General features: G+C 41.8%; 1 protein-coding gene across 1 annotated transcript; it reads left to right on the forward strand.

The window, feature by feature from the left end:
* Positions 1–5,127: 5,127 nt before the first annotated feature.
* Positions 5,128–27,396, forward strand: SMCR8 (SMCR8-C9orf72 complex subunit). Its single transcript, XM_086940710.1, has 2 exons — positions 5,128–8,198; positions 21,009–27,396. Exons 1-2 carry the CDS (start codon positions 5,821–5,823, stop codon positions 21,448–21,450), a joined length of 2,820 nt encoding a protein of 939 aa, XP_086796836.1. The 5' UTR covers positions 5,128–5,820; the 3' UTR covers positions 21,451–27,396.
* The last annotated feature ends 114 nt before the right edge of the window (positions 27,397–27,510 follow it).

The raw sequence follows: 27,510 nt of genomic DNA on the forward strand, positions 1-27,510 counted from the left end.
GAGCGTTCATGGGAACCTCTTGGTAACTTGCACTGTCCTGGGTTGTTGAGGCATTTCCACGCTAGATTCCCTATGAAGCCTGGTGGACCGCCGAGACGTCGGTCATTGAGAGGGGGTTCTGTCACGATTCAAGCCCGATAGTGAAACTACCAGTCCCAGAATGCCTGTTGTAGTCCTTCTTCTCCTTTTACTTGTTTTTGTCTGTTTTCTATATATTCCTTCTAACTGCCTGCCGCGGTGCTTGTCACCTGTGATTAGACGTTCCTTCTTGTGAGCCAAGCCTTTGGTTCGTGGTGCACGTTACTATGGTTAGGTGTTTCTGTGCTGGACGGCAGCTGGAGATTTCCCATTCCAGGCCGATCTCGTGGGGCGTGGACGCCGAGAGCAGCTGAGAGCCGCGCTGACACGCTGGGAGAGAAGCAGCGCCAGGGAGCCGCGCTGACACGGAAAGCCGCGCTGGGAGAGAAGCCGTGTGGTGAGCAGGGGGAGACACGCTGTGCTGCATAATAGGATTACAGCGTTCAGAGCTTGCTGCTCTAAGCTCATTAACAATTCTCCCTCTATCGTTGTGCAACAGTTATGTATGCTAGTGGGTTGCTAGCAAAAGACGAGTGATTTGGAGACTCTTTCTGTTATTTTTCTGCAAGACTTGGTTTTTTGTTTGAGTCTTTCTTGGCAGTGGTACCTTGCTGAACATTTTGGTTTTCTGGAGAGCTGTTGAGTGGCTCGGAGTGCGAACTCTAATTTATATTGTTTTTTCTAGTCTGGAATTACGGACTTCCAAAAGGAACTTTGACCTTATTCTTTGAACTACCAGTTGATTGCACTGCAGAGGATTACTTGAGAAGCAACTAACTTCTCTCTGGATATAGGGGTCTTGGGCAGATCCCTGTCTTCTTTTCTTTTACTTTATTTTTTCTATTTTGCCTTCTTTTTTCTATGCAAGAGTGGAAGCCTTATTGAGTAAGTGTAAGTCCTCTTATACATACATAGAAAGTTAGAAGGTTATAGGGCAAAGAGTAACTTTCCTGCTCTTGTATCCCTGTGCAGGTATCTACCTACAACCTCTACGTTTGGCGTTTCTCCTGTTGTCAAGTCCTGTAGATGGTTTCTGGCTGCCACTTCTTTATATTTTATTTAGCCACTTTCTCCCCTTCCCTGGGTGGGGTCCTCATAGGCGAGTGTTGGTCTTACGCTCGACTGTGGTACCGTATCTAGGGAGGAGAGAAACTAGCTTCGGCATCGCTCCTGCTGTACCGGATTTCAAGGTTAGTCAATCTGGCTGGACATGACAGGAACCTGCGGCTGCGACAATAGGTCTCCGCAGGATTCCCTTCATTTTGTATTGCTATGTTCATTTTATTCTGAACCCAGGCGTAGATTCTTGGTAGACATCCTGAAAAAATCTAATATAAAACGTGCTAAAGAGGCTTTGATTTTTTTACAACAGGCGTCGGAGCCCCTTACATTGTGCTGCATTATTAATTTTATTAAAGTAGCTGTTTGACTAAGAGCAACTAGAGGGGGGGGGGGATTGTGAGACTTCTGTGATTGTTTTTAATGGATTATAATGTTTTATTTAACTCACTGGGACTTTGTTGTTGTACTTACATTAGGATTCATTTTAATTTAATGGTCTATTTTTAAAAAGAAATGAACTGAATGTATATTGAATGTTTGTACTTTTATGGTGATTTTTAATCATCGAATAAAGAATCCAATGAATGAGTTCTAATACTTTTTTCCACCTCCTAGAGTAAACCTTGGCTGCTCGCTATTGCAACTTTTGATACACAATTTTAGAAAATTAACAACTCTGGTATCCGAATAGGAGGACATAGTCTTACCTTTGAAACACCAATGGAAATAGCAGCATTTAAATGCTTACTAACCAGTAACCTATTAATGCAACCGGACAGGACCTTCTCCAGCACATACGGAATTGCATACCTGACATCTAACCTACGCTTCACCTCTTCACTTAAACATGCTGGGAATAAACACTGTATTCTAAGGTAGGACAGAGCCGCAATGAAAGTGACATATCATTGAGAAAGGCATCCCTTTGGCCTTCCTATCAAAATTGCTGACACCCCAGTTGTAGTCTATTGGACTAGTTGGAAATATAAAATCAGAAGACAGAGTTTTTAATACCTGCCTCCGATTTAGCTAAACTGTGTGCTCTTGGATAATCACTTTCTGAACGTATTCATCTGCTCTATTTTTGGCACAATTGGGAGCAGAATCAGTGGAAAAGCTGGTTGTAAGTGGGTGGTTAAAAAAATGGACTGGATAGTATCCGAGTGAGGGAAAAAGTGCCCAGTCTAATGGTATATTCACCAAAATAAAATATGGTGCTAAATGTATAGGGGTTATAGCAGTGTGCCGCAGTCTGAGATCTACTACTCTAACAAATAGTTTCATCTGGTCAAATCATACTCTCTCTTAACCACTGACAACTGATCAGTTACATCAGCACTCTGAAACAAACTTAAAGTAAAAATTAAACACAAAGGGAATACTTCCAGATCAGGTTCCCAGCATGGTATTCATTAATACATTCTAGACTGTTTAGTTGCAATTAGCTGAATTTGCAACTCAATAGATTAACAGGCTCCTGATGCTGCCCTAAGCAACAGGTTTACTCCTGTGTTGCACCATTTCCAATCTACGTATCTCTTTCACTCTGGATACCTCTTTCACAGAACACAAATAGCTGAAAGATTGAGAGATGCTTGCTCTTTCAGAAGGTTAAAATTGGAGCAGCACCCAATAGTGGGACAGTGGTCGCCCCACAGTGCCTCTGTGTGGGCAAAGGGGCACAAGCCATGATTGCAGCACAAGCCAGCAAAATGTGTGACAGTTTGCCACCCCAACTCAAATACAGCACAACACAGTAATGTAAAGCTGGCCATCCTACAGCAGGCATATATATTTTGCTCCTGAATGTCGTGGTTTCCCATATTTACAATATCATGACTAGGGTTACCACCTGGCAAGTTTTATACCGACAGGATCGGAATTTTAATGTCCTCACTGATACTCAATTTAGAACAAGCATTTGCAATGCAATAGGTCTCGCAGCACTGAAAGTTTGAGCTATTGGTGTTGCTAAACATAACGCAACCCCAATAGCTCAAACTTTTAGTAATGCGAGACCTATTGTATTGCAAATGCTTGTTTTTCTATTTCTTTACTTTTGAAGTCATATCAGCACCCACGATTTAAAGATAAAGCGAGGGTGCCGCAATTGTAACAAAAGTAAAGAAATAGAAAAAAAAAAAAGGCGGGAGGCTGCATTAAAAAAAAAAGTGTTTACTTTGTAAGTAATTGTGGCACCCGCGCTTTAGCTTAACCCCTTCGCTGCTCATGACGAGCTCAGCTCGTCATGCAGTACACTGGTTGTGTGCTCATGACGAGCTGAGCTCGTCATGAAATAATGTATTTCAAGGATCTGCAGCACAGGAGGGGAACTGCCTTAGCAGTCATGTGGTCAAGATGTTGAAAGTTTAAGCCTGGGTGCCCCAATTCTAACAAAAGTAAAGAAATAGGAAAAAAAGGCGGGTGGCTAGATTTTTTAAAATGTATTTACTTTGGAAGCAATTGTGGCACCTGCGCTTTAGCTTAAGATGTTTAAAGCTAAAGTGCAGATGCCACCATTCACTACAAAAGGCAACAAATAAGAAAAGTAAGGCGCTGTCGCCATTATTGCAGCGTATTGCGCTGTTAAGAAAATAAAATGCATTGGGGGAGAGTGCGTCCTGCCTGCTGCAGTGATCTAAAAGAATTGTGCTCATAGGCTGTAATTAAAACATCAAGAGTATCAGTAACAAGGGCAGTCCTCATGGGAGGTTAAAACAAGAGAAAAGGCAGTACTAAGGAGGGACTATTAGGCCTATTGGCCAATAAAAAGCCACCCTTTAAAAAGGACAGAAAAAAGAGGCAATTAAAAAGATGGGCGGAAAGTGGGCAGAGCCTAATGTCCATATCCTGAATAAAGCATGTCCCGCAGCGCAGGGACCGAGTCCCATTGAAGCGCTAACCCTGCGAACCTGAAAAAGCAACGCAGCATCCAAAAACTCATTACTGCCTGAAGGCAAACGCCGGCAGATAAACAAAACTCACCGCTGCCCTGATGGCATAATAGCCTCGGCAAGCACCTAAAACCCGCTCACTGCCCGATGGCATTATAGCCGCGGCAGGCACTCAAACCTCAACACTAACAGAAGGATCTACACGGACAAAGACGAGACTCTCGAAGGAAACATGCTGACAATTCTGCAAACACTACTGACCGCTAGCCGCGGCCCATCACTGAGCTGACCATGTGATGCAACCTCAACTGTGACAAAGCGTCACACACCAATAAGACAACCTAAACAGCGACTACAAAATTCCAAACGAATATGGAGTAATGAGGCTATTGCCTCAGTATCCAAAAACTCACCACTGTCAGAAGGTATCTGACAGGAGAAGACAAGAATCAGGGACAGCAGTAGCTATGCAAAGGCAAGACCTAAAAATCACAAGCCAGTATTTTTTCCCCAAATTAGTATATAGATTAAGTAAATGCAAGAATTAAAAAAAACTGTTTTAAAATGTGTTCTACAGCTACCGTAATGACCCCCCTGACTGATAAGGTAAACAAAGACAGAAAAGCCAAGTTAAAAATAAATACGAACGATTTCACGTACAGGTCTACTAAGGAAACCTGGCCTTTGCAGAATATTAAAACGTCAACAAATAGCCAGTACTTTATGTGGGAGAGGTGGCCCCCTAGCCACGACCTCTAAAAATCGTAATTGCTGCAGATTAAATGGGCATAATCTGAGCTACTTCACTACAAACCCCTTTTCACTTCAAAGAAATAACTAACAGCGGCACCACAGAGTAGTGCTCGGTATTTTCGAAGTCCAGTGCCTCACACTGACGGTTGATTGCATCCGGGTCAGCGGAGCTTGTTGATTCCCCGGAGAGTGGGGCGGTCTTTTCCGGGGTAGGCAGTCTATTCCGGGGCGGGCTTTTTTTTTTTTAGCCAATGGCAGTATATTATGGAACAGTTTAGCCACCCGGCCCCTCCTCCTGTCGCCGCTACCAAGCCTGCCAATCAGCAGAAACTGGCTTTCCGATTGCTTCTTACTTTTTGAAGTGGTTCTGAATCGAAAGGAAGAAGGCTCGGACGCTAGGACTATTTCTTTTTTTTAAACCCTCCGTCGGGTGAGGTGGAAGTTTAAAATCCTCCGTCGGGTGAGGTGGGAGGTAAGGTCATATTCTCTGTCCTCCCTCCTAATTTATGGGGGCCGGCATGAATGGGCCCTTATTTATTCATACTTGCCTGAGAGTGGTCCCAGCCATGTACCGGGTGACCCTCTATTCCTTCTCCATAGAGCTCAACAATCATTGCCAAAGTCCTCACCCCTGCTTCCCAGTGACGTGTTGCCGCGGGGTATAGCTAAGCCCACATATATCACCGGAAAGTACTCCTTGGCGGAGAGGACGCTTCCCTGCCTCCACAGAAGCCTTAAAATCCCGAACCGACTCTTCCTGACAGTAGGTTCGTCCGCTGTTCTTAAACACCCTGGGGACCCCCACCGCCCTGTAATCCTGCGATAGGATATGCTGTGCACCATACCATCCTGATTTTCTACTTCGTCTTTCTTGGACACGTCTGGTTATTAACTTACACCAGCATTTTTACACCCTACCCAGTTTCCCCCCTTCCAGCGGCACCCCCAAATCCGCAAACTGAGTATTGCTTTTGTTTTTAGTTTCCGTGTTTTAGTTTTCTCTGCCCTATGATCATTTCACCCTTCTGAAAATATGATCGGCGCCCCAGATGTGGTGGCTTTAACCAAAGAGGAGCCTCTTCAGGAAAGCTACACCGATTTCCCCTCCCTGCCTGAGGAATACTCCGTACCTCTCTTTCCATTCGCCAACGATTCCAACCCATGGTCCAAGCTCTCTGCCCCAAAGTTCACCAGGGATTTCATCCTCATTTCCGAATTCTCCGAGCAGGTGGGGCCCCAGCCGTTGCTCACAATACCGGATGACAACCGGGTGTATGAGAATTTTGATCTGAATTATTTTTCACTAAGGATTATGTCCGTGGACTACCAGGCTTCCTTTGTGGGGCACCCTCCTGGCTCCGCATACCCAAAACTAAATTTCGTTGAAGACTCAAAAGTGGTCTTAGGGGACTCCAAGGAAGGTGCCTTCGCCTATGTACACCATCTAACTCTTTACGACCTTGAAGCGAGGGGATTTGTACGACCTTTCTGCATTGCTTACATTACGACAGATGAGGACAAGATTATGCAACAGTTTTTGGAAATTTCTGCAGAGTTCTCCAAAGCCTCAGAGTGCCTGAAGACTGGCAATAGAAAAGCTTTTGCCAACGAACTTGAAAAAAAACTCAAAGACCTGGAATACACCAGAGCTGTACTTCACAATGAAATGGAATTGCAAATAAAAACTAATGACAAAGGATTTTATACAACTCAGGCTATTGAAAAGGCCAATGAACTGGCCAATGTTGAAAAATCCATAATTGAGCATCAAGACCTTTTGAAACAAATACAATCTTATCCGTACAGAAAAATGAAAGAGACTGATTTCTATCCTTATGAGCCAGATGGTTCCCAGGACCTTGCCAACACAGACTTGGACTCAATACCAGTTACTCTTGACTCAGATGAGCAGCCTCAAGATCAATGTGAAGCAGTTGTTTTCCCACGGAGACCATCTTATACGCCCAAGTTCATTAAGGCAAAGTCTGCAAAGTGCTTTGATAAGAAGCTTAAGACCCTTGAAGAGCTTTGTGATCTTTATTTTTTTACTATAACTGTAGATCAGTTGACTCAAATTGAAAAGAAATACAGAGGTGATATTTGTTATCTCTTGGAAAATCAAATTGAGAGAACGCTTTTGAAACGGCTGAACGTTACCAATTTTCTCTTTGACGATGCTTCCCTTTGTGATGAACCTAATCTTGAAAAGCAGTATGACCCTAACATGGATAGCATGTTGGACAATCATACCCCTAAATCACTTGAAGAGCGTGACATTTTAAAAGTATCAGCAAGCTTGGAATCGTACAAATCTAGTGTAGAATCCGTCCCCATTAAGATGGATCCAGATGTGGTTGAAGATGATTCACAGGAGACTGAGGTGACTGAATCAAGTGCTTATGACAACCAGGAGAACTCCGATGCTCTTGATGTTGATCTAAAAGGCAGTATAAGCAGTGGTGAAAGTATTGAGATTTTACGAACCGAAAAGTCTGCTTCAGTTCTAACTCACTCTGAAAGCCAGCCATGTTTGCCGATGCATTCAAGTCCACACGTGCTGAAGCGAAAGCCTGTGAACAAAAGGACTGTCAGTGAAGACAGTATTGAAGTTCTTAGTACTTGCACCTCCGAAACTTTGATTCCTGAAGACTTTAAAGCAAGTTACCCAAGTGCCATCAATGAAGAAGAACATGTAGATGATGAAGAGGATGAGGGCTTGCAACTTGGTCCATATTTCAGTTCAAAGACCAGCACTGTGGAGGACTATTGTGGTTCTGAAAATGAGATCACATTGGCATCAGATTCTGCCTGTTGTATTGGGAAAGAAAGCCCACTCTTTCTAGACCCATCAACTGACCAGGAACAAAACCTTACTGTAGAGGACAATGTGGTCAGTGTTCCACCACAGCCATTCAGACATGTAGATCATGGGTGTCATGTGAACTTCTCTGTGGACGATGGAGAAAATCCATCCGTGTGTGTCTCAGGAACAACCTCAACTAATGCATTTGATCCAAACTTTTTAAGCATTAGTGAAACCTGTAGGACGAGTGTGGATGAACTTTCAGATTCCACTAGTTTTATAAGTAGCGCATCTGCAAGTTCTGCCCGGACTCCTTCGCCTGCTCGTTCTGTTGGCCGCCTGTCAGAAAGACAAAAGAGGAGGGCAGGCCAGAATGCATTGAGATTTATAAGACAATATCCATTTGCCCAACCTGCAATATACTCGCTGCTTAGTGGGAGGACGCTGGTAGTACTTGGGGAGGAAGAAGTGATTGTAAAGAAGCTCGTGACTGCATTGTCAATCTTTGTTCCAAATTACGATGCGTATGCAAAACCTGTGAAACACTGGGCGGAGCCTCCTTTGCACATCATGGACTTTCAGAGATGGAAACTTATCGGATTACAAAGGTAAATTTGTTTAAAAACTAAGATGTGCGTGTGTAATTGTTAAATTAACGTAACCAACACAGTCTCATTGATACTTCTGGGCCATGTTAAATACTTGACCATAAATAAAAAATAAAATAAAAAAAAAAGCAGAACTAGAACATATTTTATCCTTGACAAACCAGGAAGAGCCAGATTATTTGAATAGTAAAAGAGATTTCTTCTGGTTTCTTTAACTCTACTAAAAAACCTGAATACCTCCAGAGCTAAACATGATGCAGTAGAACCATTTCCATAGCATGATAGTAATGCACTCAGAGCAGGCCAGATTCTGAGCTAAGGTCTGAAGAATAATGAACACTTGTGTTTGATCTGTTCATTTGTATCCAGTTGTTTTGTCATTTATAAATAACAGTTTTTTTCCTCTTGCCTAAATGCTGTTTGTCAGAGGTTCCGTTCTACTGTTTATTAAATAGAGAATAGACTGTCCTTTATCTCTACTCGCTGCTAATTTTTTGATGAAGACACACGACGTTTTAGGCGCTTGTTCCCATTGCACCATAATTTTAATTCTTTCACATCTCTGTAGGTGAGCACATCTCAAATAACCTTGCCACAGTAATGTGTTGCAATGTCATTGGGTCATTATGAAAAGTTTTCCTATATCATTGAACATAAGAATTTGTTCTTCGAATTCAGATGCCATTTATTATATGTAGAATTAGCATGTGTTTGGACACGTCAGCCTCAACAGAGCATGTCTTATTGAAGGCCTAAAAACCTTGAGCCTCCCTTCAGACAGTTGATGGATTTTTAAGTAGAGGTGTTTCCCATGTTGGGTAGATTTAATTCTTGAGATTGTTGGACGGTGAAGTGTTCGGTCCCCGAGTAGCATGCTACTCGCCGAAAAGTGCTTTAACACCTCATCAGGGGGTAGTGAGTCCTATCTCAAATGCAATTACAATTACTTAACGCGGCTCATCATACACGAGAGGCTGCTTTCATTTGGGCTGTTTAAAATCCTGAAGCTAATCTATCGTTGTCCTAATTTATGATTGACAGCAAACCAGGTTCACACATAGCAATGGAATTTAACATGTGGTCTATGTATGAAAGAAGTTTAGTACCTCTTGGCTGTGAATAGGAAACGGGTGGCTAAGAATGTTTGGCATCAAGCACTCTCAACTTTACACAATCTGGAGTTGCAAAACGCTGAGGAATTGAGTAAACACATTGCATGTGTTCGCAGACTGAGTCCCCTCACCACGTTTTAGAACTCCCATATGACTTGCAGTAACCTTTTTGCATGTGGTTGTAGTTATTTTAGATCTTATTATACATATTGTGCACTTTCTGTGATACCATAGCAGATCTGTCACTAACATCCGGTATCTTGTTATAACCCCTAAATATGTAGGATGACTTTGTGGATTTTTTTGTCCTATGCTGCTATATTTAGGTTGAGGTGAAAGTTAAGGTACAAGCATAATCTTTGTGGGTTTTCAGACCGGAAATGCTGAACTTCATATTAAATTACACAGGGCCGATTTTCCAACGACCGCAAACCACTAGTAGCTCAGTGGACATCCGGTGTTGAAGCCAGGAGCATTTCTCGACTTAAAGCGCCGGGATACTCCGTGGAGTGGCTGTGCGCTATAGAAGTATAAAAATAACATAACATAACATAAAGGGACCCTGGAAATAGAGAAACTAAAGTAGTCAAATGCTGCTGCTGTCTAGGAATTAAGACAGCCACATTTTCGTATTTGGTCTGGTTCTGTGGAAACCTCGTTGACACAAATGTTTAACTTGAGTTGTATATGCTGTGGTGAGGCACCTGTACCCTTCTGTAATTAAATATATCGTTTTGTGATAACTTGTGACACCTTAATTCAAGGGGATTGGCTCAGTCCGCCTTGAATGCTGCTAGGAGTAAAGGTAAAGCTGTATTTTTCATTTTCATCATAAGACAACCTTTGTATAAGTTTTTCACAAGCCAGGTGGCCTTTGTGTTCCGAGTATGGCCTCCCCAGCACAGTCATTCTGACCATAAATTGTGCTTGTCGCCTGTACTGATCTTTTATTTTAAAAGCGCTTAGTACCTTCTGCAGTGAAGCACAACTATATACAACTGTTACATTTAAACAATCTTTGGCAAAGCCATAGGTCTCGCCCCTGCAAGAGCTATTGGCTTTGCCAATGTGTGTTAACCATATTGTATACCAGTGTAGCTGCTGTTCAGCATGGCTAAAAGTTAGGGGCGTAGAGGAGAGTGGCAAGAGTGTCGTGGAGTGGAGAAGTGTATCATAGAATGGAGTGGTGTAGAGTAGATTGGAGAGGTGTAGCGGGGCTTGGAGTGGAGGGGTATTACATGGAGTGGCATAGTGTCGTAGCCTGGGGTGGCATGGTTTAGAGTGCCTAGAGTGGAGGGGTGTAGAGTGGTCTAGAATAGAGTAGTATGGATTGTTGTGGAGGGTAGTAGAGTGGAGTATAGTGGAGCGTTGTAGAGTGGAGTATTGTAGAGAGGCCTAGAGTTGAGTGGCATAGAGTAGTAAAGCAGAGGGGTGCAGAGTGGAGTAGAGCAGCATAGTCGAGTATGCATGGTGTGGTAGTACTCTACCTTTAGACAAAACATTTTTAATTGAAATGACCTTTACATTTGCATAGAAATGCAGTGCTTCTGATAAAACTATACAGGGCAAAAACGAGAATGTGCGGAAATGGCATCACCTAGTGTATTGATTTGTTTTGATCATATTCAAATGTTTGTTGGCCGCATGTTTAATTTGGGCTTTCCTAACTGATGATATATTCTGAAATATCTGCACAGTTTGTTTAGACATTTAAATTTGGTTGTGTGCTAGATAAAAGCCATTATTAAGTAAGTAAAATAAATTTGAAGGGTGCTCAGAACCGAAAGGTGTTGTATCGTTATAAAAAAAACCTAAAAAAACAACAACAAAAACGAGCTGCAACAGAGGCAGTGAGAGCAAATGGAATAAGATGAGAAAACCCTACACAGAATCAAAGGGGGGGGAAGCCACCCCCTTTCACACCCCCAGATTGTCAGATAAGGCCTCTCACTTTAAAGTCAGAGAAAGAAAGGAAACACCAAGCTCCCTTAGAAGACAGAGCCCGACATTTGACCTGTGTCTTTGAATGCACAGCAAATGTGACAACAAAATCTAAAGACCTGTCTATAGAAAACAAGCACTGAGGAAGTATGCAGTAAACCATATATGCTCCACGGATGGACTAACTCTTGCCAGACAGCCTAAAACAAATAAAGCTAGCAAATAAAAAGTAAGCAAATGTGAGTTATATTCCACAAAGCCAATGGTAAGCAATGGGCGGAATGCATTCCTAGTTCAGCTTTCCAAATGTTCCCAAGATGTCTTTAGGAAACCAGACAGCTGCACTGTCTTGTAGGCTTCCACCTACAAAATTAAACTGTACTAACATTTTTCACCTTTTTTATTAACCAAATTAAAGATGAACAGTGTCTGATGCTGTCAAGAAATATTTATTCTAAGCGGCCTAAAACCTACTTTGCAGTGTACTGTATTCTAGTGCGTGTTGACCATTCTAGAGAAGGGACTAAGTAGTTCCAGGGAGTGATAAAACACAACATAAGTGGGAGCTGGGGTATATGGTAACAATGTACATGTCAAGTTGCATTTTTGAAGGGCGAGATTGATGATATTTACATAAGCCTCTGTGCCTATTTGGACTTATGTCTTTCAATCGTCCCTAAAGATTGAACATGAATGATAAAAAAAAAAGTTTTATATCTGAAGGGCTACCTAGAACCACTCAGCCAAGTGAATACAAATGCTGGGACTGTTGTCCACTTTTCCTTCCTTCACGCTCCTCTGTATCATTCTTTCTACTTCCACTGTCTCCTCCTTGAACTTTGATTATCTCAGTTCGGAACATTTTTAAGTGGACTAAATAAGAGGCTATAAAAACAACCAGCATTATTACATTGCATAGGCTGTTAGCATTTTAGCATAGATGGCTGTTTGTTCCTTTCAGGTAATACCTGCATCTTGAGACGGTTCTGGTGGTTTTATAGCTTGGGAAGCAGTATGTGGAGTGGATGCTTGTTTCAACGTTTTGGCCATGTTGGTATTCTGAGATTATTATGGGTGGTCTTTTGTACGAAGCAAAGACTATAAAGTATGTTCTTGTCTTCACAGCATTCTAATAATGACTGGACTGTTGTCGGAATAGTTTCCTTGTTTTAATTCCGCTTATAAATCATAATAGCTACATTTTGAACTTTCAGTAGAAGTAAAGTGATCTTAATAGGGATTTAGGAGGCAGATGAAATTTACATAATCCAAAGTGGACTTAAATAGAGGAGTCCCTCCACTGAGGGTGAAGTTGAAGAAAGAGAGGAAGAATTGTGCAAAGTTGCAGTGAAAAGTGACCTGGTTCAGAAAGACAGTGAAGTATTTACACACCTTTTTTTATTATATGTAATTTCTCAGGAAGGGAGTAGGCAATGATATGCTTATAAAGATACCTGTTATCTACAACAGGAACCTGTATTACTTGTTTGGTGGAGGTATTTTATTACTTGATGGTCTTTTTCTTCACATTGGCAACCAAAGGAGAGTGGCATGAGTAAATATTTCAAACAGAATTACCTTGTACCTAATTTGTGTTGACCCTTCCTTTTTACTGCTATACTCTTGTATTTATTATTTGGTTTGGATTGTACTTAATTTGCTTAAGATTGATGTATAAGCCAATTTATTGTTTGAAAGTCAGAATCCCAAAGAACTGGTCAAACAGCAGCCCCAAAAGTAGTGAGAAGGAGCTATCTCTAATAATATCAAAGTTGTTTGCAGTCAGTATTGTATTTACCCAGATAACTATGAGCTCTATATTGGTGGTTTCATTATGGTTGCCGTGTCTTCCCATAGGTTGACTGATGCATGTAGTCTAAAGAGCATCATTCTGTAATTGTCAAGTACTGTATATGTAACAAGGGAGTCATGACTGGTTGATATGATGATACACCAATGACTAGGCGTTTTTCAACATGCATCAGAAAGTTGTTTTCTAGGCTGAGGCTTGATTTGAATAAAAGAAAAGTTAGGAAAGGATTACAGGTTGTTTCACCAAAACAATTGCTTGGAGTACATCAAAACAAATGTACCCTCTTTAAAAAAGTGAATCTTTGTTGTCTCACTTTACTTCCTCCCTCACCATATTTGGGTGGTGAGAAATTTGCCCCCGCCTTTCTGTGGAAGCGCTTATCACGCATCACCTTTAAAATGTGCACACTTACAAACATGCCCTTTCCCATGCTGCACAATGCATATGACCGGAGAACCATTAAAGCTCTGCTTTCCTGAAACCCTGGAAGTAAGTGGCTCGTTAGAAAACATACATGCCTGTTTCAAACTAAAGGAAGGTGGGACGAGGAAATGCCCTCTGCAGACGTTTTGAGCTTCTGGCAGAGAGGAGCGAGAGGACCTGCAGAGTCAGTGTGTGCTGCCAAATGTTCCGGATCTTGGCTTTTCGGAAAGGTTCCAACATAAGAGATTGCTGGCGCTCAGTACGGAAACCTGTTGAGTCGCAGCTGCTTGGTACAGTCTCTCTAAGCACAAGTCGTGAGTATAAAGCACACAAGATTTCTAAAATCTATCTGGGGGAAGAAATGTGGAATAGCAGTCTGCTAGTCCTGAAGGAGCGCTCCATTGTGCTGAAGAAAAACCGGAGATAATTAACACCTGGTTGAAGAGACCTTGCAGAGCTCCTAGGCACTATATGTAGTACAGCAACTTAGGTTTGCCGCTCAATACTCTTCTCAGAGCCCGTTAAATTGTTTACTTCAGAGAATGTGTACAAATCAGAGCCTGTATTCTAGACATGGCGTACTGTCACTATTTGCACCATGGTGCCCCTGTAAACCGATGCGGTGGGCACAAACGAGAGTGGGCCCTATTACAGGTTCTGCACTGCCCTTCCGGCAGTCTTGAACCTGCGCTCCCCTGGGGGCAGCGAGTCAGGTAATAAAGATGGAGCATCTGTTTGAAGCAGACGTTCCATCTTTCTTTGTATAGACGGCTGCCACCACACTGCAGAGAGGAGACAGAGATCCTCCTACAGGCAGGTGCAGTAAGTGACTGTATCCACCTACAAGAGAACGTTTGGGTGGGTCAATGAGACCCCCTTTAATCCTTCCAGAGGGCTGCCATTAGGGAGCGTGCTGAGTGCGAGTCACCTTTGTGGTGCACAGCCATGAGCCTCCTGATCGCTACTTTGCCACTGAACCTGCGTTCATAATACAGCACAGGCTCAGAAGCAAAGTGATTACTTCATTGATTGGGACCATGCTCCCATGCAAATGAGTGATTCCCCCCCCCCCCCCCCCCCCCCCCCAAGATAGCACTGGCGGTACATGTGCCAGTGCTCCCAGTAGGACAGAAGGGGCTGCACAAGTTTTCATGTCCCCTTGCGTAATACTACAGTTCCCTGGGGGTGCAGAGTATACGCCTGTTGCGCACCCAGGGCTTTTCCTGTAATACAGCACCTGGTAATTGATGAAGTGCATTCTAGAGGGCATGATCAATAAACTATTAGTTGTCTGTAAATAATAAGACACATTATGAACTGCAGTATCTACAAGATGTTAGAGGAGCTCAAGGAAGTTAGAGATTTTCAGTTATCTGCTGAAAACAGTACGCAATTGCAGACTTTAACAAGGTTATATAAAAAGAGGAGGGTCTCCTTCTTAGTTATAAATCATGAAGTCAGTCTGTACACAGGCACTTGTAATTTTCTAGGTACGTTGTGTCACTATTCCAACAATATTTACTATACTGCATTCATCTCAGGTCGACTACCTGGCAACCATGGAATGTTCAGTAAAATTAATCAGAATATGAGAAACATAGTTATTTAGATTTTAGAATTAGTAGAATAAAGTTAAACATGATCTCTGTATTTCCGCTTGTATGTGCATATCATCCTCGTGATATGCTAAAAAAATGTGGTGGCTGAAGTAAAAAAAAAAAAAGAGAGCGAGAAATCGCAAGTAATAAAAATACATTTTAAACCCGCAGTCCCATAAAAAACAAAAAAAGTGAGCACAATTTTTGTATTTGAAGGGCTAGTGGGACTTTATTTAACTCAACTCCACAATGTTAACCAGGTACGCTAACCCCAGCTCTCCTTTATAAGAAAACATGTATATCTCTGCTTAAGTCTCTGAAACAGCTGAGAGAGTGTTGAATTTGGAAGGCACTATGAGAGCACTACAATTTCATGTTTCCTGTGTGATTGATAAAGCTCGGGTGTTAGAAGCCAGAGCTCTAGATGAGGGGTCCTTGCAGAAGCAACGTATGGGGGATTGGGCCTGTTGGGTGTACAAAAATTAGTGCATGCTACACTAGTCATAGGGTTCCTGGGTGGTAGGTTGGGTGACATTCACGTGTTATAGCCGGCCAGCAGTCACAGCCTTGTGGATTGCTACCTACAGTGCTGCCCCTTTTTTCGGAGGCTCAATCCTGCCACCAGTTACAGAGATGCTGGGCATGTCCAGGGCACTGGTAGGACAAGGATAGTAGCTCCCAAAGGTTTGCACATCTTCAGTAGTGATTTTTGTGTGGAAAAACGTCCCCCTTTCAAGTATGATATTACATTAAGTGGATTTTCTGTCCGCAGCAACGACATGGCACGCATTGCAGTGATTTGAGTCTGTTTATTTATCTAGGCTCATGCAACTGTTGTGGAATAGAAACCATAAACTTTCAATATCAAAAGAACTGTACAAAGAATTGCTCTCCTTTTTTAAAACCTGGGCTGAACATTTTCTTGTATAGTGGTTAAAACCTTAGCTATGAAGGCCATGCACCTAAGCAGGACAACAGTTTAGTTGTGTTGTGCCAGGCTGAAGGGTACTGGGACTTGTTTCAGTAGAGGCCTTGCCTCTAGAGCATAATTCCGGATGTCTGTGTATAGTGGAAATCTATAGGCTAGTCTCCTACACACCCTTGAAAGAGTGTGGTTGTGACTCCAACCCCAGGAATAAGGTCTAGTAGTTGAGTGTAGAATCTCTGCTCATTGAAAAGCTTGCTCTTTTTTAGGTCTTGGCTAGCCTAGGTTGCGCATGCGCAGTCTCACTGGCGAGATCTTATGTCTCACAGTAGCAAGGCTTCAACCCGCCCGCCCCTCTTCTCCATTGGCTGGCCTCCTAAACGGCGGCCAGCCATTAGGGAAGAGGTCTCTGTGACATCATTGTCTCGCTCTAAACCCCGTCCTTTTCGGATTGAAGGGCGTTTTTTTTTTTAGTTTCTTTCTCTTCTCGAAAAACCTGCCCCTCATTCCGAAAAGGACGGGGTTTACAGAGCACGGTGAGCGCTTTTATTTTTTGTGGTTTTGTTGGAGATCTTGGTGACAAATGTTAAGGAAGCATTCTTAGCCTCGCGAGGCTACACCTGTCGCTGAAATGTGCCCACTGTTCTCAGCAGGGTCGAGGGGAACAAAGGCCTTTCTGTGCGCCGCCCACAGTTTGCCCGGCTGCGGAGCCCCGGTTCCAGGCTCCCTGGGCTGGGACCCTCCACCGGTGCCAGGGCGGGGCACAGAGCGCCATCAGGTGGCTTCATGGATCACAAAGCCCTGTGTTTTCGCAGAGGGTCTAGGCATATGGCAGGGCTGTCACCGCTTTCTTTCATGCTCCACATTCCTGTCAGCTGCAGACCCCATAACTGTAGTCAGGTGTTAGTCAGAGCAGCAGATGCTCTGCCAGGGGGCACCGTGAGGGGCTGTGCCCCAACGCTGCCTGTCCGCCTGCCTTGCGACTGTATGTATACTCCAGACAGCTGTCTGCAGAGGTCTGTTGAAGAAGATGGGCTGTGGCTGTGGCTGTTTGTTCGGTAAAAGATATGCTAAGTGTGTCTGGCACAGCTGCCAACGACGAGCCCACCCCCAGCTCCCATACCGCCCAGGACTGGGCCCCAGAAGCAGAAATTAAGATTTAAAGCACGCATTGCAACAAGGGAAAGGTCAATGGGGCAACAAACATTCACACAATAGTACATCCGCTGGACTTTGACTCTTACAAGTGGACTTCAAGTTCCGATGCTGATGGCAGGAATGTTACTTTTTCTAAAATTCACCCCTGACTAGTGTGGGTGCTTAGGCAGCTGTTCTCTGGGCAAACTGTTAAAGACATCGTTAGCTTTGCCTGGCCTGCTTTCCGAGACGGACAACATTTGAAATGCCTGTCTGGTGCCATCAGTGACCCGGAGCGCATACCCAGCCATCGTTTGCGTGCCCTTCCTCAGCGTGCTGTGTCTGAAGCCCTGCTTAAGATGGCTGCCAGGGTGGCGAGGCTGTCCCCTGCAGCACTGCCTGACGCAAGGGGACTGTACAGCCTTCAGGGACAGGCACGAGACAGCGCGGAATCAATTTACCATCCAGATGATAAAAGTGATCTCTCAGCATGAATCATGAGTGGAGATGTGTCAGAGGGGCACACCATGCATATATAAATGTTATGATACATATTCAGTCAAAGCTGCTCATATTCTGTCATTTGCAGAAACTCCTAATAACAGCAGTATTCTACGGTTACTTTAGATACACCACAAACGACAGTGACTCTTGACAAATAAATAGCAAATGCCAATAACACTCAACTCTATAAACCTCATGTTTTTGGAAGAATGAAGGTTTGTGTCAACCGCATTGAGATCATAACCCCTGACCCACAGGCCACCTTTATCTGGAATGGTTTTTTTCTTAACACTCTTCATTGATATCCCAATAAACGGAGACAACTAGTTCTTAAACAATGCAAAAGATCCCTCGTGCGATTGGGCAATTCACAGGGTGAGTATGGGAGGTGCCATACATTGTTTACTCATAGCTCCTAAATACTTTTCAGCTCCATCTGATCAAGTCCAAATGACTACGGGGTGATTTTATAATGACAGCAGAAGATCACTCACTGGGTGCATGTGGAGGAGACATCCACCGCTATTCTACAAGGTGATGATTTTTTTACCTATTACTGATCCTGGCAAATACAACCAGCAACTTTTTCCTGAGTCGTATAGTGTACCAAAAACACAGCTACCCCAATAACAGAAAGAAATCTGTGTAACCTTTCCCATTTTGTAATTGCTAACGCATCCGCACCTGACCGCTCCTGACCCAGCAAACCCCCGCCACTGCACCAGGAGACCTTCTGTGTTGCTGGAGTTCACACAGAAAATCTATTTTTAATGGCTTGAGGGAGATCTAGGTAAGCTGTGAGGGGGGCCACCGAGTAATTTCATGTAAAATCGATTTTGTCCACACTATGTGTGGGAGGGTATACTCAGACGTGAGTCCCTTGCTCATTTCACCATCAGGATTCAAGCAAGCTGGGCCGACGATGGCTGAAATGCCAGAAACCAGTCCCCGGAAGCTTGTTTCCTTCCCAGTATATGAATTGGCTTGGTAGTTTGGTTTGCCCTGTTCCCATCATGCACTGGGACAGGAACAGACTAATTTGCATGTAGCCAGGTTCTGAGCTGGGCTGGTGCAGTGAGCTAAAAAACGGTGATGGATCAAGCCCTGATCTCTTGACTGGGTAAGAGTGTTCTGCATCATTCAGAAACTCTGTCCATCACCACCCCCTTTTTCCAAAATCAATCCCCGCCACTGCACCAGGAGACCTGCCGGGCTGCTGGAGTTCACACAGAAAATCTATTTTTAATGGCTTGAGGGAGATCTAGGTAAGCTGTGAGGGGGGCCACCGAGTAATTTCATGTAATTAAAGCGATCTATCACTCAGTGAAGAGAAACAGCAACTTGATGACGTTTCCAATGAGATTCTTCGTTCCGCAAAACACAGTACAGGTTCCTCTTGGTGTAGCGGAACTAAGGGCGGAGGCGGGAAACCTGAACGAACAAGACTTGGAGAGCGCTGAATGCAAGACACATTCCATCGTCAATTCTTGGCCCCGCACTCCAGGAGTGGGCGGGGCCCCCCTGAACTTTAACCACACTGCATTATGTAAACAGGAAAAACCAAAAACTGAAACGGGTGTTGGGCTCGAGTTCTAGAAAAACAACATATGGGGAGCGCGGAAGTCATTCCTTTGAGGGCTGAGGTGCCTCAGACTAAGGTCTGGTGGCACGAAAAACACGGAACACAAAGTCATGTTCGTAGAAATATTGATTTCCTGTGATGGAAGGCTTCAGTTCTTAGCGGAACCAGTTGTGCGACAGAAAACCAAAGGGCCTTGTCGCCACAAGACAGCTGGCAATGCCATCAAAGCTGGGATGGCGGCACTCTGGAATCGACTCAGACGGTAAGTCATGGCCCTAAGGGAGGCGTTGGTGGTGGTGGAGACAAATTTGTGCAGACGGCAGTCGCGGCAGTCAGAGTTCTGTGGTTCACCACTGTTCCAGCTACTGGCAAAAGGTGGGACCAGTCTCTCTTTCAGACATGCCGAGAATTATGAGAATGTAGCTCTACACGAGAGCCTCGCCACACCAATGGGATACTTGGAAGACTTGAGTCATACACCCACATTTAATGCATGTGAGCCCTTGCCAGACACCAAGATTACATGCGAGTCAGTGTCCTATGCATCAAATACATGATATGGAATACACCAGCAAACATTCACATGGAACAGTGTGTTGCTCTGTGTGTGTGTGTGGCTCTGTGAGTGTGTGTGGGTGCAAATGCAATACGTCTCTAATGCTTACCAACTGACATTGTAAATGACAATACCATATATTAATCGGTTTAAAAAAAAAAACAATAAATGAAAAAAGTGACATTTGCAATGCCAATAGCTCTAACTTTAACAAAGACGAGACCATTGCATTGTAAATGCTTGTTTCTCCCATGTTCTGCTTCTCAAGACGGCGGAAAGTGTGTAATGGGAGAGAAGATCCAGTAATTTGTGGAGTGATGATAGTTCTTCCCAAGACAGTGTTCTGAAAACATTTCAGAATCTTGATGGCCTCTGTGCTAAATTGCTTTGGAGCAGAAGCATTGGAAGCTGAGGCACAATCACTTGGTCCATGTTTGGGAGAGTGTAGTCATTGTATTAGATTGCTATACATTTTTTCCCCAAGGGACTCTTCCATAATGTATTTGGTGCCAGTTGATTCAAAACATGGTTTCATGGATAGAACTTTTTTTAGGGAAGAAATTTGTGTTACATATAGGATTACCAGATTTCTCAGTAACCAAGTTATTTGTCGTGAGCTTCCTTTTATGAACTATTGTACTCCGCCAATTCAGTTTATTTTGAAGTGAACCAATATTATTGCTAGAATTATGTACGTCCTTTATAGAGCGCTCAGGACTGGGAAATTGGCATATTTTATGACATGGTACCCTATGGTGCATTTTGGTCCTATGGGGTTAGTGTGGTGTTCTTTTTCCTATATCTCTGCTACAAATGTGGGACAGTATTGCATTTGAGCGCATATCCGTGTTGTTCACACAAATTTGACAAGGTTTGTCCAGTTCCAGTAAATATTTGCAATGTGTTAAAGCTCCTGAATGTTATTTGTATATCATATTTGCAAAACGAGTGTTTTTCAAGAATCCGTCCACTAGTCTGTTGTATGTACATTTTGTGTCCATTCGAATGTATTGTAATAGTTTTGCCGAGTTGGAGTGTGTAGCTGATTTTAAATTCTATTTGTCGAAAAACAGTCATACTCTACTTAAAATGTTGGCCTATTGACGATATATCCACATACCCATGCTATGGTTAGACAAATTTAATTTTAGATGAAAATTGTTTTATATAATGGCAGCTGGCTTATTTTTATCCTTTTAAATATTTTCTTCTATCACAGAGTGGTTTCTTCATCTGGTTCCAACACATCGCACTTCCTAAACCGGTACATCCGCTACGCCAGTGTTCTTGATGCTGATAGCAAAACACTACGCTGCCCACTGTACAAAGGAGCCCTGCTTCCCAAACTTGCAGATCACCGGACGCAAATCAAACGAGGGAGCACGTACTACCTGCATGTCCAGAACATGCTGACCCAGCTCTGCTCTAAAGCTTTTCTTTACTGCTTCTGTCATTGCTTGCACATGCCCATTAATGAAAAGGAGAGCCTTGAAGACGTCGCTTTACGCAGAATGAACTACCTGAGACTTGCCCCTGAAGACATCAAGGTGGTACAGTATCTGGCGGAGCTGCTGAAAATGCATTACCTCAAGGAATGTGGGGTGAATGTTCAACCTTTGCTCAGGTTTGACTATGTTCCGAGCATTTTGTACAAGATTTAGATGAGATCTGAATTTTCTCAGCTTCCCACAGGACATCTGTTGATGCGATTTGGAAGTCAAGCTTGCACTGACAGGAAGTGAGCGGTGATACATATTGCCTAAGAGTATTGTCTTCTTTGTACAAGTGTTTTTTTTCCTGCCGTTTTTTCACTTGGAGCAGAATGCAGAGTGTTAAAACTGGTTAATGTCGAACAATATTTTTGTTTTATATTTGTACATCTTTATATGTTAGTCTGTAAAATGATCGTCCTGCCAGTAAAGAATCCCTCGCCAATGGTTACTAGAACAAATGCCTGTTAATGCTACAGTTTATCCTTTAGGTAGCAGTGACCAGCTCTTTTTTTTTAAGGGCTTGCCAATTCAGATGTTTCTAGCAAGACGCTGCTTCAAGCACCTCCCTGCATATCATCATACCAAGTGATCCGAATGGGCTGTTACTGGTGAACAAGGCTGAAGACTGTCATTGGTAGATGTGAAGCCTTTCTTTTGGTTAATTATTGTGATAATCTCTCAATACTACTTGAATGTAAAGTGGAGTTGTTGTATGCCCCAGCTGAATGTCAAGCACTGTACTGTTTGTAGTTGCAGCAGGTTTGCTCATCTTAGCCTGGATGCTGCTGGCCTGTGAGGGAAGTTGGTGTGCACAAGGTTTTTATTAATTTAACATATGACTAGCTAACTCTCAAAAATACCATTATGATATTTTGTAAAGTTCTTAATTGCAGAAGCAGGTTAAATGTGTCTGTATTGTGTATGAAAGGCCGTTATCAGACGAGTTATGAATGTAAGCCATTGGTATCCGCTTCATGCTCAGTGCTCCAAGACACAAAACTTGGATTAATAAATGCTCATTTTAGTAATAGTTTCTCATGAAGTAAATATCTGCAGTTCCTGCAGTGATGGCCCATAAAGAAAGTTAATCCTTATGCTTATTTGAACATGCCTGAGTTCTTTTCTGCATGCAGGTTGAGCCTTTAAAACATACCAACTACCTCTTCAAGATCTTTGAGTTTACAGAACTGGATCGGTGCATTGTACTCCTAGTAAAACTATTCAGGTGAATCTGCCTAACCCTGTGCAATGTTTCCTTCTGTGTAAACCTATATGAAATGTCCCTAAAGAAGTGTTCACAGTGATATATATTTAATTTTTTTACCAATCAGAAGTTGATTTGTACGTTAATGGCATTGGTTGTATTAGGAATTCGTTATATAACCATGCTGGTACATTGCAGGTGTTGAGTTTTTAATGTTGTATGTCATGTTTGTTAAATTTGCCCTGCATTTATTAAATCAGTGTATAGATATTCTATTTTGCTAGGCTAAGAAATGTTGTGAATTTTAACGCCATGTCCACGTTCATCATGAACCCTGGCAGCTGATCTTTGTGTGGCAGTGTTATCTTTGCCATTGTAATATTTTATTTGCTACATCTTGGTGTGGCAGTGTTTTCTTTGCTATTGTGATATTTTATTTGCTACATCAACTGGATGTAGTAGGCGCACTCTTGTAGCAAATATGCTTCTAGACTAGGTGCCAGCCTCATGAATTTATATTTGCACTATTTATCTTACGGAAAACTTTTAATTTTGTTCCCCTCTTCATAAGGCTTGACATTACGTGAATCTAAATGTGTCTTTCTGTGATAGCGAGATGCATGTTTTAATTTTACTGGTTGTCTTGAAGTATGCAATGAAACAAAGTGGTTATAATTTAGCGTTGGTTATTGTTTTTACCCAACTCTGGTATTTTCTCACCTGGAAAAAACCTCCAATGTGTCTTAAGAATATATCTTCTCAAAATATTACCTTTGTCTAATATCAGAAGACATGGTTTTTACTTTTGGTTAAAACACCTGGTTCACTCAAAGTGCATTAACTAGTTGCCTAGGGTGGGTAAAGGCGGTTTAGAGTCATGTAGAATGAGGCCGGAGTTTTAGTATAGACCAGCATAAATGAAAATGTTTAGGATCTTGTGGTTGCCCAGAATAGGCATTTATCACAGAGTGTAGCTGCCCCCTTCACCTTGCATGGGGAGAAAGTTGAATGGCACCCAACTTTGCTTAGAACCTGTTAATCTGTTTTTTTTACCTGGCAGCCTAAAAGAGCATGCACTTTTAGGTGAACCCACCTTCGGCCAGGACTTGATAGCCAGTATCCTTTTTCAGTTGTTAATTTGTAGATTCATGATTTGTCAGTCATTGCTCAATAATGAGTTATGCCCCTAACAGAATTTTCTAAATGCCCCCTTCTCCCATTTACCTATGCCATGTCCCTTGATAATTCAGATGTGCTTTATCCTCTTTACAGGTCTCTTTTTTTCTTTTGTGTATAGCCCTTAACTTTGCTGGACTACTTCTGTGTAACTCTCTAGCTAGAAGGCACGTTTGCAATAAGTGGTGGGCTATCAAAACATATCATGTCTGCGTTTCTCAAACTAAGGTTCATAAATGGTATTTTAAGATGCACACTTCAGAATTATTTTTGGTTTTAAATATATCAAAACAAGAAGTAATCAAAAGTGCAGTTTGGTTCTTAAGCCAGAGTTTCTATATTGATCTAGTATAAGAATTTCCTTGTTAAACCTGTGACATTTTATTGTCCAAATCTCCAGCTCGACCGCATTAATTTGCACATAGTTTGTATCCTGTGAATTTTGAAGTTGTGACTTTAATGCTTCATTTTGAAAAGGGAATGTTAACCATTGCTGGGTTTTTTTGTCCATGACCTGCCTTTCTCTTCACACAACAACACACACGAGACACATTTGGAGCGGCTTGCAAAAACAGGATAATTAATTGAAATATTTCTGAATTATATTTTTAGGAACAAATTTGTACTTGACCATGTTTTAATGTTTGCTTAATGCCAGCACAAGAACAAAAATCAAAGAAAAACGTTGGCATTTCCTAGTTTGAAGAATTTAGCTGGGGAAAATAATTAAAAGGACATCATCTGGAAATTCCACACACTAGGTCTGGAGCCATATACTTTCTAGAGAGTGAGATTTTGTGATTTAGTAACTTGGGATTCGAAGTAATCAACACTCCAGTGTAAGAGCTTGTTTTCTCCTGTTATTTATATATTAGTTTAGCATTTTTCAAAATACAGTTGGCACTAACATGCTTGCATCCGTTTTCTTTCTAGTAATACCCCATTGGGACTATATTCATCTCTTCTCTATACCACAAATTTAAGTTTTCCATATAGCGAAAAGAAAGTAAGCATTCTGTATGATTCACTGAAGTGGTATCTGATCAAATCTGAAGAACTATCTGACACAACACACCTTTGGGGCTGAGGATAGGTGTTTTGGAACATTGACCAATACATTAAAATCTAAAGGGTGCAGCCCCGAACACTGGTATAACGTGCTCAAGAGAAGCAGCATACTGACATTTGAAGCATATACCTGCTGTTTTCAGAAATCAACCTGATGTTGCCCAAGACTTTGCAACTGTGCCCTTCACACATGCTCACTAAATTTAAGGTGTCGAGAAAACATCCCTGACTTTAGGCTAATGGAAATGTTTCAATGTGTGTTGCATTACAATCTGATTAGCTTTTACCAACTTACATATTGTGTCTGCCAAAGAGCCCTTTGTGAATTTGAAGTTCGGTCATTCAAGTAGATAGATTCTGAAGTGCTGTCGAGGCACATAATTCGAAAATACCAGAGGCATTTTTATAGCATTTTGTATCATAACGTGGGTTTGCTTTAATCATGCGCTTGACGTGTAAACAGTTCAACAGAAGCAGGTCTGTCAGGAGCATCCTCTTCTGGACCATGCTCAGATTTTCCTCATCCCAGTGACGGTTCTAAGGTTTAAGGAACCATTGCATATCTTATCCATATTCAGTGCTGTGCATACACACTTATAACCCTAGAATTCAAGGAACCGTTTCTCTGAGTAAAGAAATTTCGTTCCTGCCCTCTAAGTCTGATCAGACGTATCCAGGTTGAGCACAGTAGAAAACATTTTACTTTGTTGGTAAATTAGTGTGACATTTGTGCCTTTTGAAGTAATGTTCAAAATTTATTTCAGTACAGCATCCACAGTATAGCTTGACAAAATGTATTTTGTTAGAACAAAATTGTCTCAATTTGTGCATTCAGACAGAATGTGTTAACACTTATTAGTTCAAATATATTTTGATGATTTACATCAGGACTCTGAAGTAGGACAAAAACTGGAATCTGTCTATCAATGTAACTCATACTGTGTTGCTGTATTTTATTGTTTGTTGCACGCTCTAATATGGGCTCGAATTGTACTGGAACTAGGGTCACCCTTTGGCTAAATGCCATTTATGATTGGGGCGGAAAAAGGTTCAAAACAATGACCATCCTTATGTGACTGTATTCTAAAATATGCCAGAAATAAGTCCGAATAGAAGAGGGATGCTTGTCTAACTGGAAATTCAAATCATTGACTTGGAATAGTATTTATGAATATAAATTGGAATAGTATTTATGAATATAAATCTTAATATATTGATTTACAAATAAAACTTGTAAGTCCCAGAGGGATATATTGTTAGTATTTATATATACATATATATATTTGTGGTGTAGGTGTTGCTTGCACAATGTTAAACCAGTAACAGATCTTTTAGTTTAATTTAACATGCACTCCTCCTAACGAGAGCCACCTTGCTGTGGTGGTTGACCGCAAAGTACCACCACAAATCCTATGGTATTAATGTATTGCTGTTTTACTTCAACATGCATTAAATGGTGTGCATGTACATAGTCGCCCAAATGTGATTCTCCCCCTCATGAAATTGCACAGACTGAAAGTATTGCATGATTTGTTAAAAACTCTATCAACCTGTACTTTGTGTTGCCTGATTCCAAGTCTAAAATATAACATGTTTTTAAGGAAACCAGAGAATTCATCAAAGCTGATTTATTTCCTATGACATTTCAAAAACCTAAGAATGTTTTTATTTTTCAGTTTAATATGTTTACAACAAATTATAAAGGTATCTATAATTTATAGTTACTTTGCGAATACCCTCCCTAATTTGTGTATGCAGTATCATCTATTGGAGCTTTCACTATTAAAATCTAGAGATTAATGTCATTGTAGATATTTATTTTCTCTCCCCTTTGTAATATTATTTTTGTATGTGAAGAATGTTTCTCAAACAATAAAAATGGAAAACGGCTGCATTTGCGGACATAATAAATGACATAAAAGTCTTAGTAGAATATCTTTCATCCAGTATTTGTGGAGAGATGTTCAGCTGCATGTTGGGTGGGATAGGAGCTGTTCCATTTGGGCACTTCAAGCTTTTCTATGACCTGGACTGGCTCTGACTTATGAGAAAATGTATCCGCCAAACTGTAGTGCATCCCAGCTTTTAGATGTTGTGCATCATGTTGATTTGTTATAAAAGTCACCCTTTCCTTTGTATTTTATATGTTGCACTTGCAACCGTTCTTGGCCGATTACGCTCAGCTAGATTATTTAGCTATCACTGTTGTCTGGCTTTATGTGCCCTTCTCCTTATCTGCTCTTTGAACTTTATACCGTTGATTCCTTTTATCACTTCTTGCTGTCTTAAGTGAGCCCATATATTGGGGATATTTCAGTAGCTCCAAGATGAGGAAGCAACATGTCACTCCAGGATAACCTTTCTGTCAGGGACCAAATTTTTCTCTCTGTCATGTTTGCTCCCTTGCCACTTAACACAGCTAAATATAAAGAAATCTGCAATTGGCTAACAGATCGTAACTTCCAGCCCCCTTTAGTTTGCTATTCGCCCTTGATGCTCTTAATTAAAGGAAATATTTTCTTATAAATATCTGAATGAGAGAAGGACTGTTAAGCTTTCCTATCCGCACAAACCTGAGTGAGGGTCATGTGCTGATTAAAGACAAACTAGGGATCATAATGTATCTGTAATACTAACTGTAAAGATTTGCGATTTTAAAAACAAAACTCAAAAATGAAGCTCTAGCTAGGAAATGTAGTTAAAAAAGAAAAGAGGACGTTGTCATGAAGCCACTGCAGTTTTTATTTACAATTACCCGTTAACTGTGATCTCTACTATTG

The sequence above is a fragment of the Lissotriton vulgaris genome, chromosome 10 (genome assembly GCF_964263255.1).
Source record: "Lissotriton vulgaris chromosome 10, aLisVul1.2, whole genome shotgun sequence".
NCBI classification, from domain to species: domain Eukaryota; kingdom Metazoa; phylum Chordata; class Amphibia; order Caudata; family Salamandridae; genus Lissotriton; species Lissotriton vulgaris.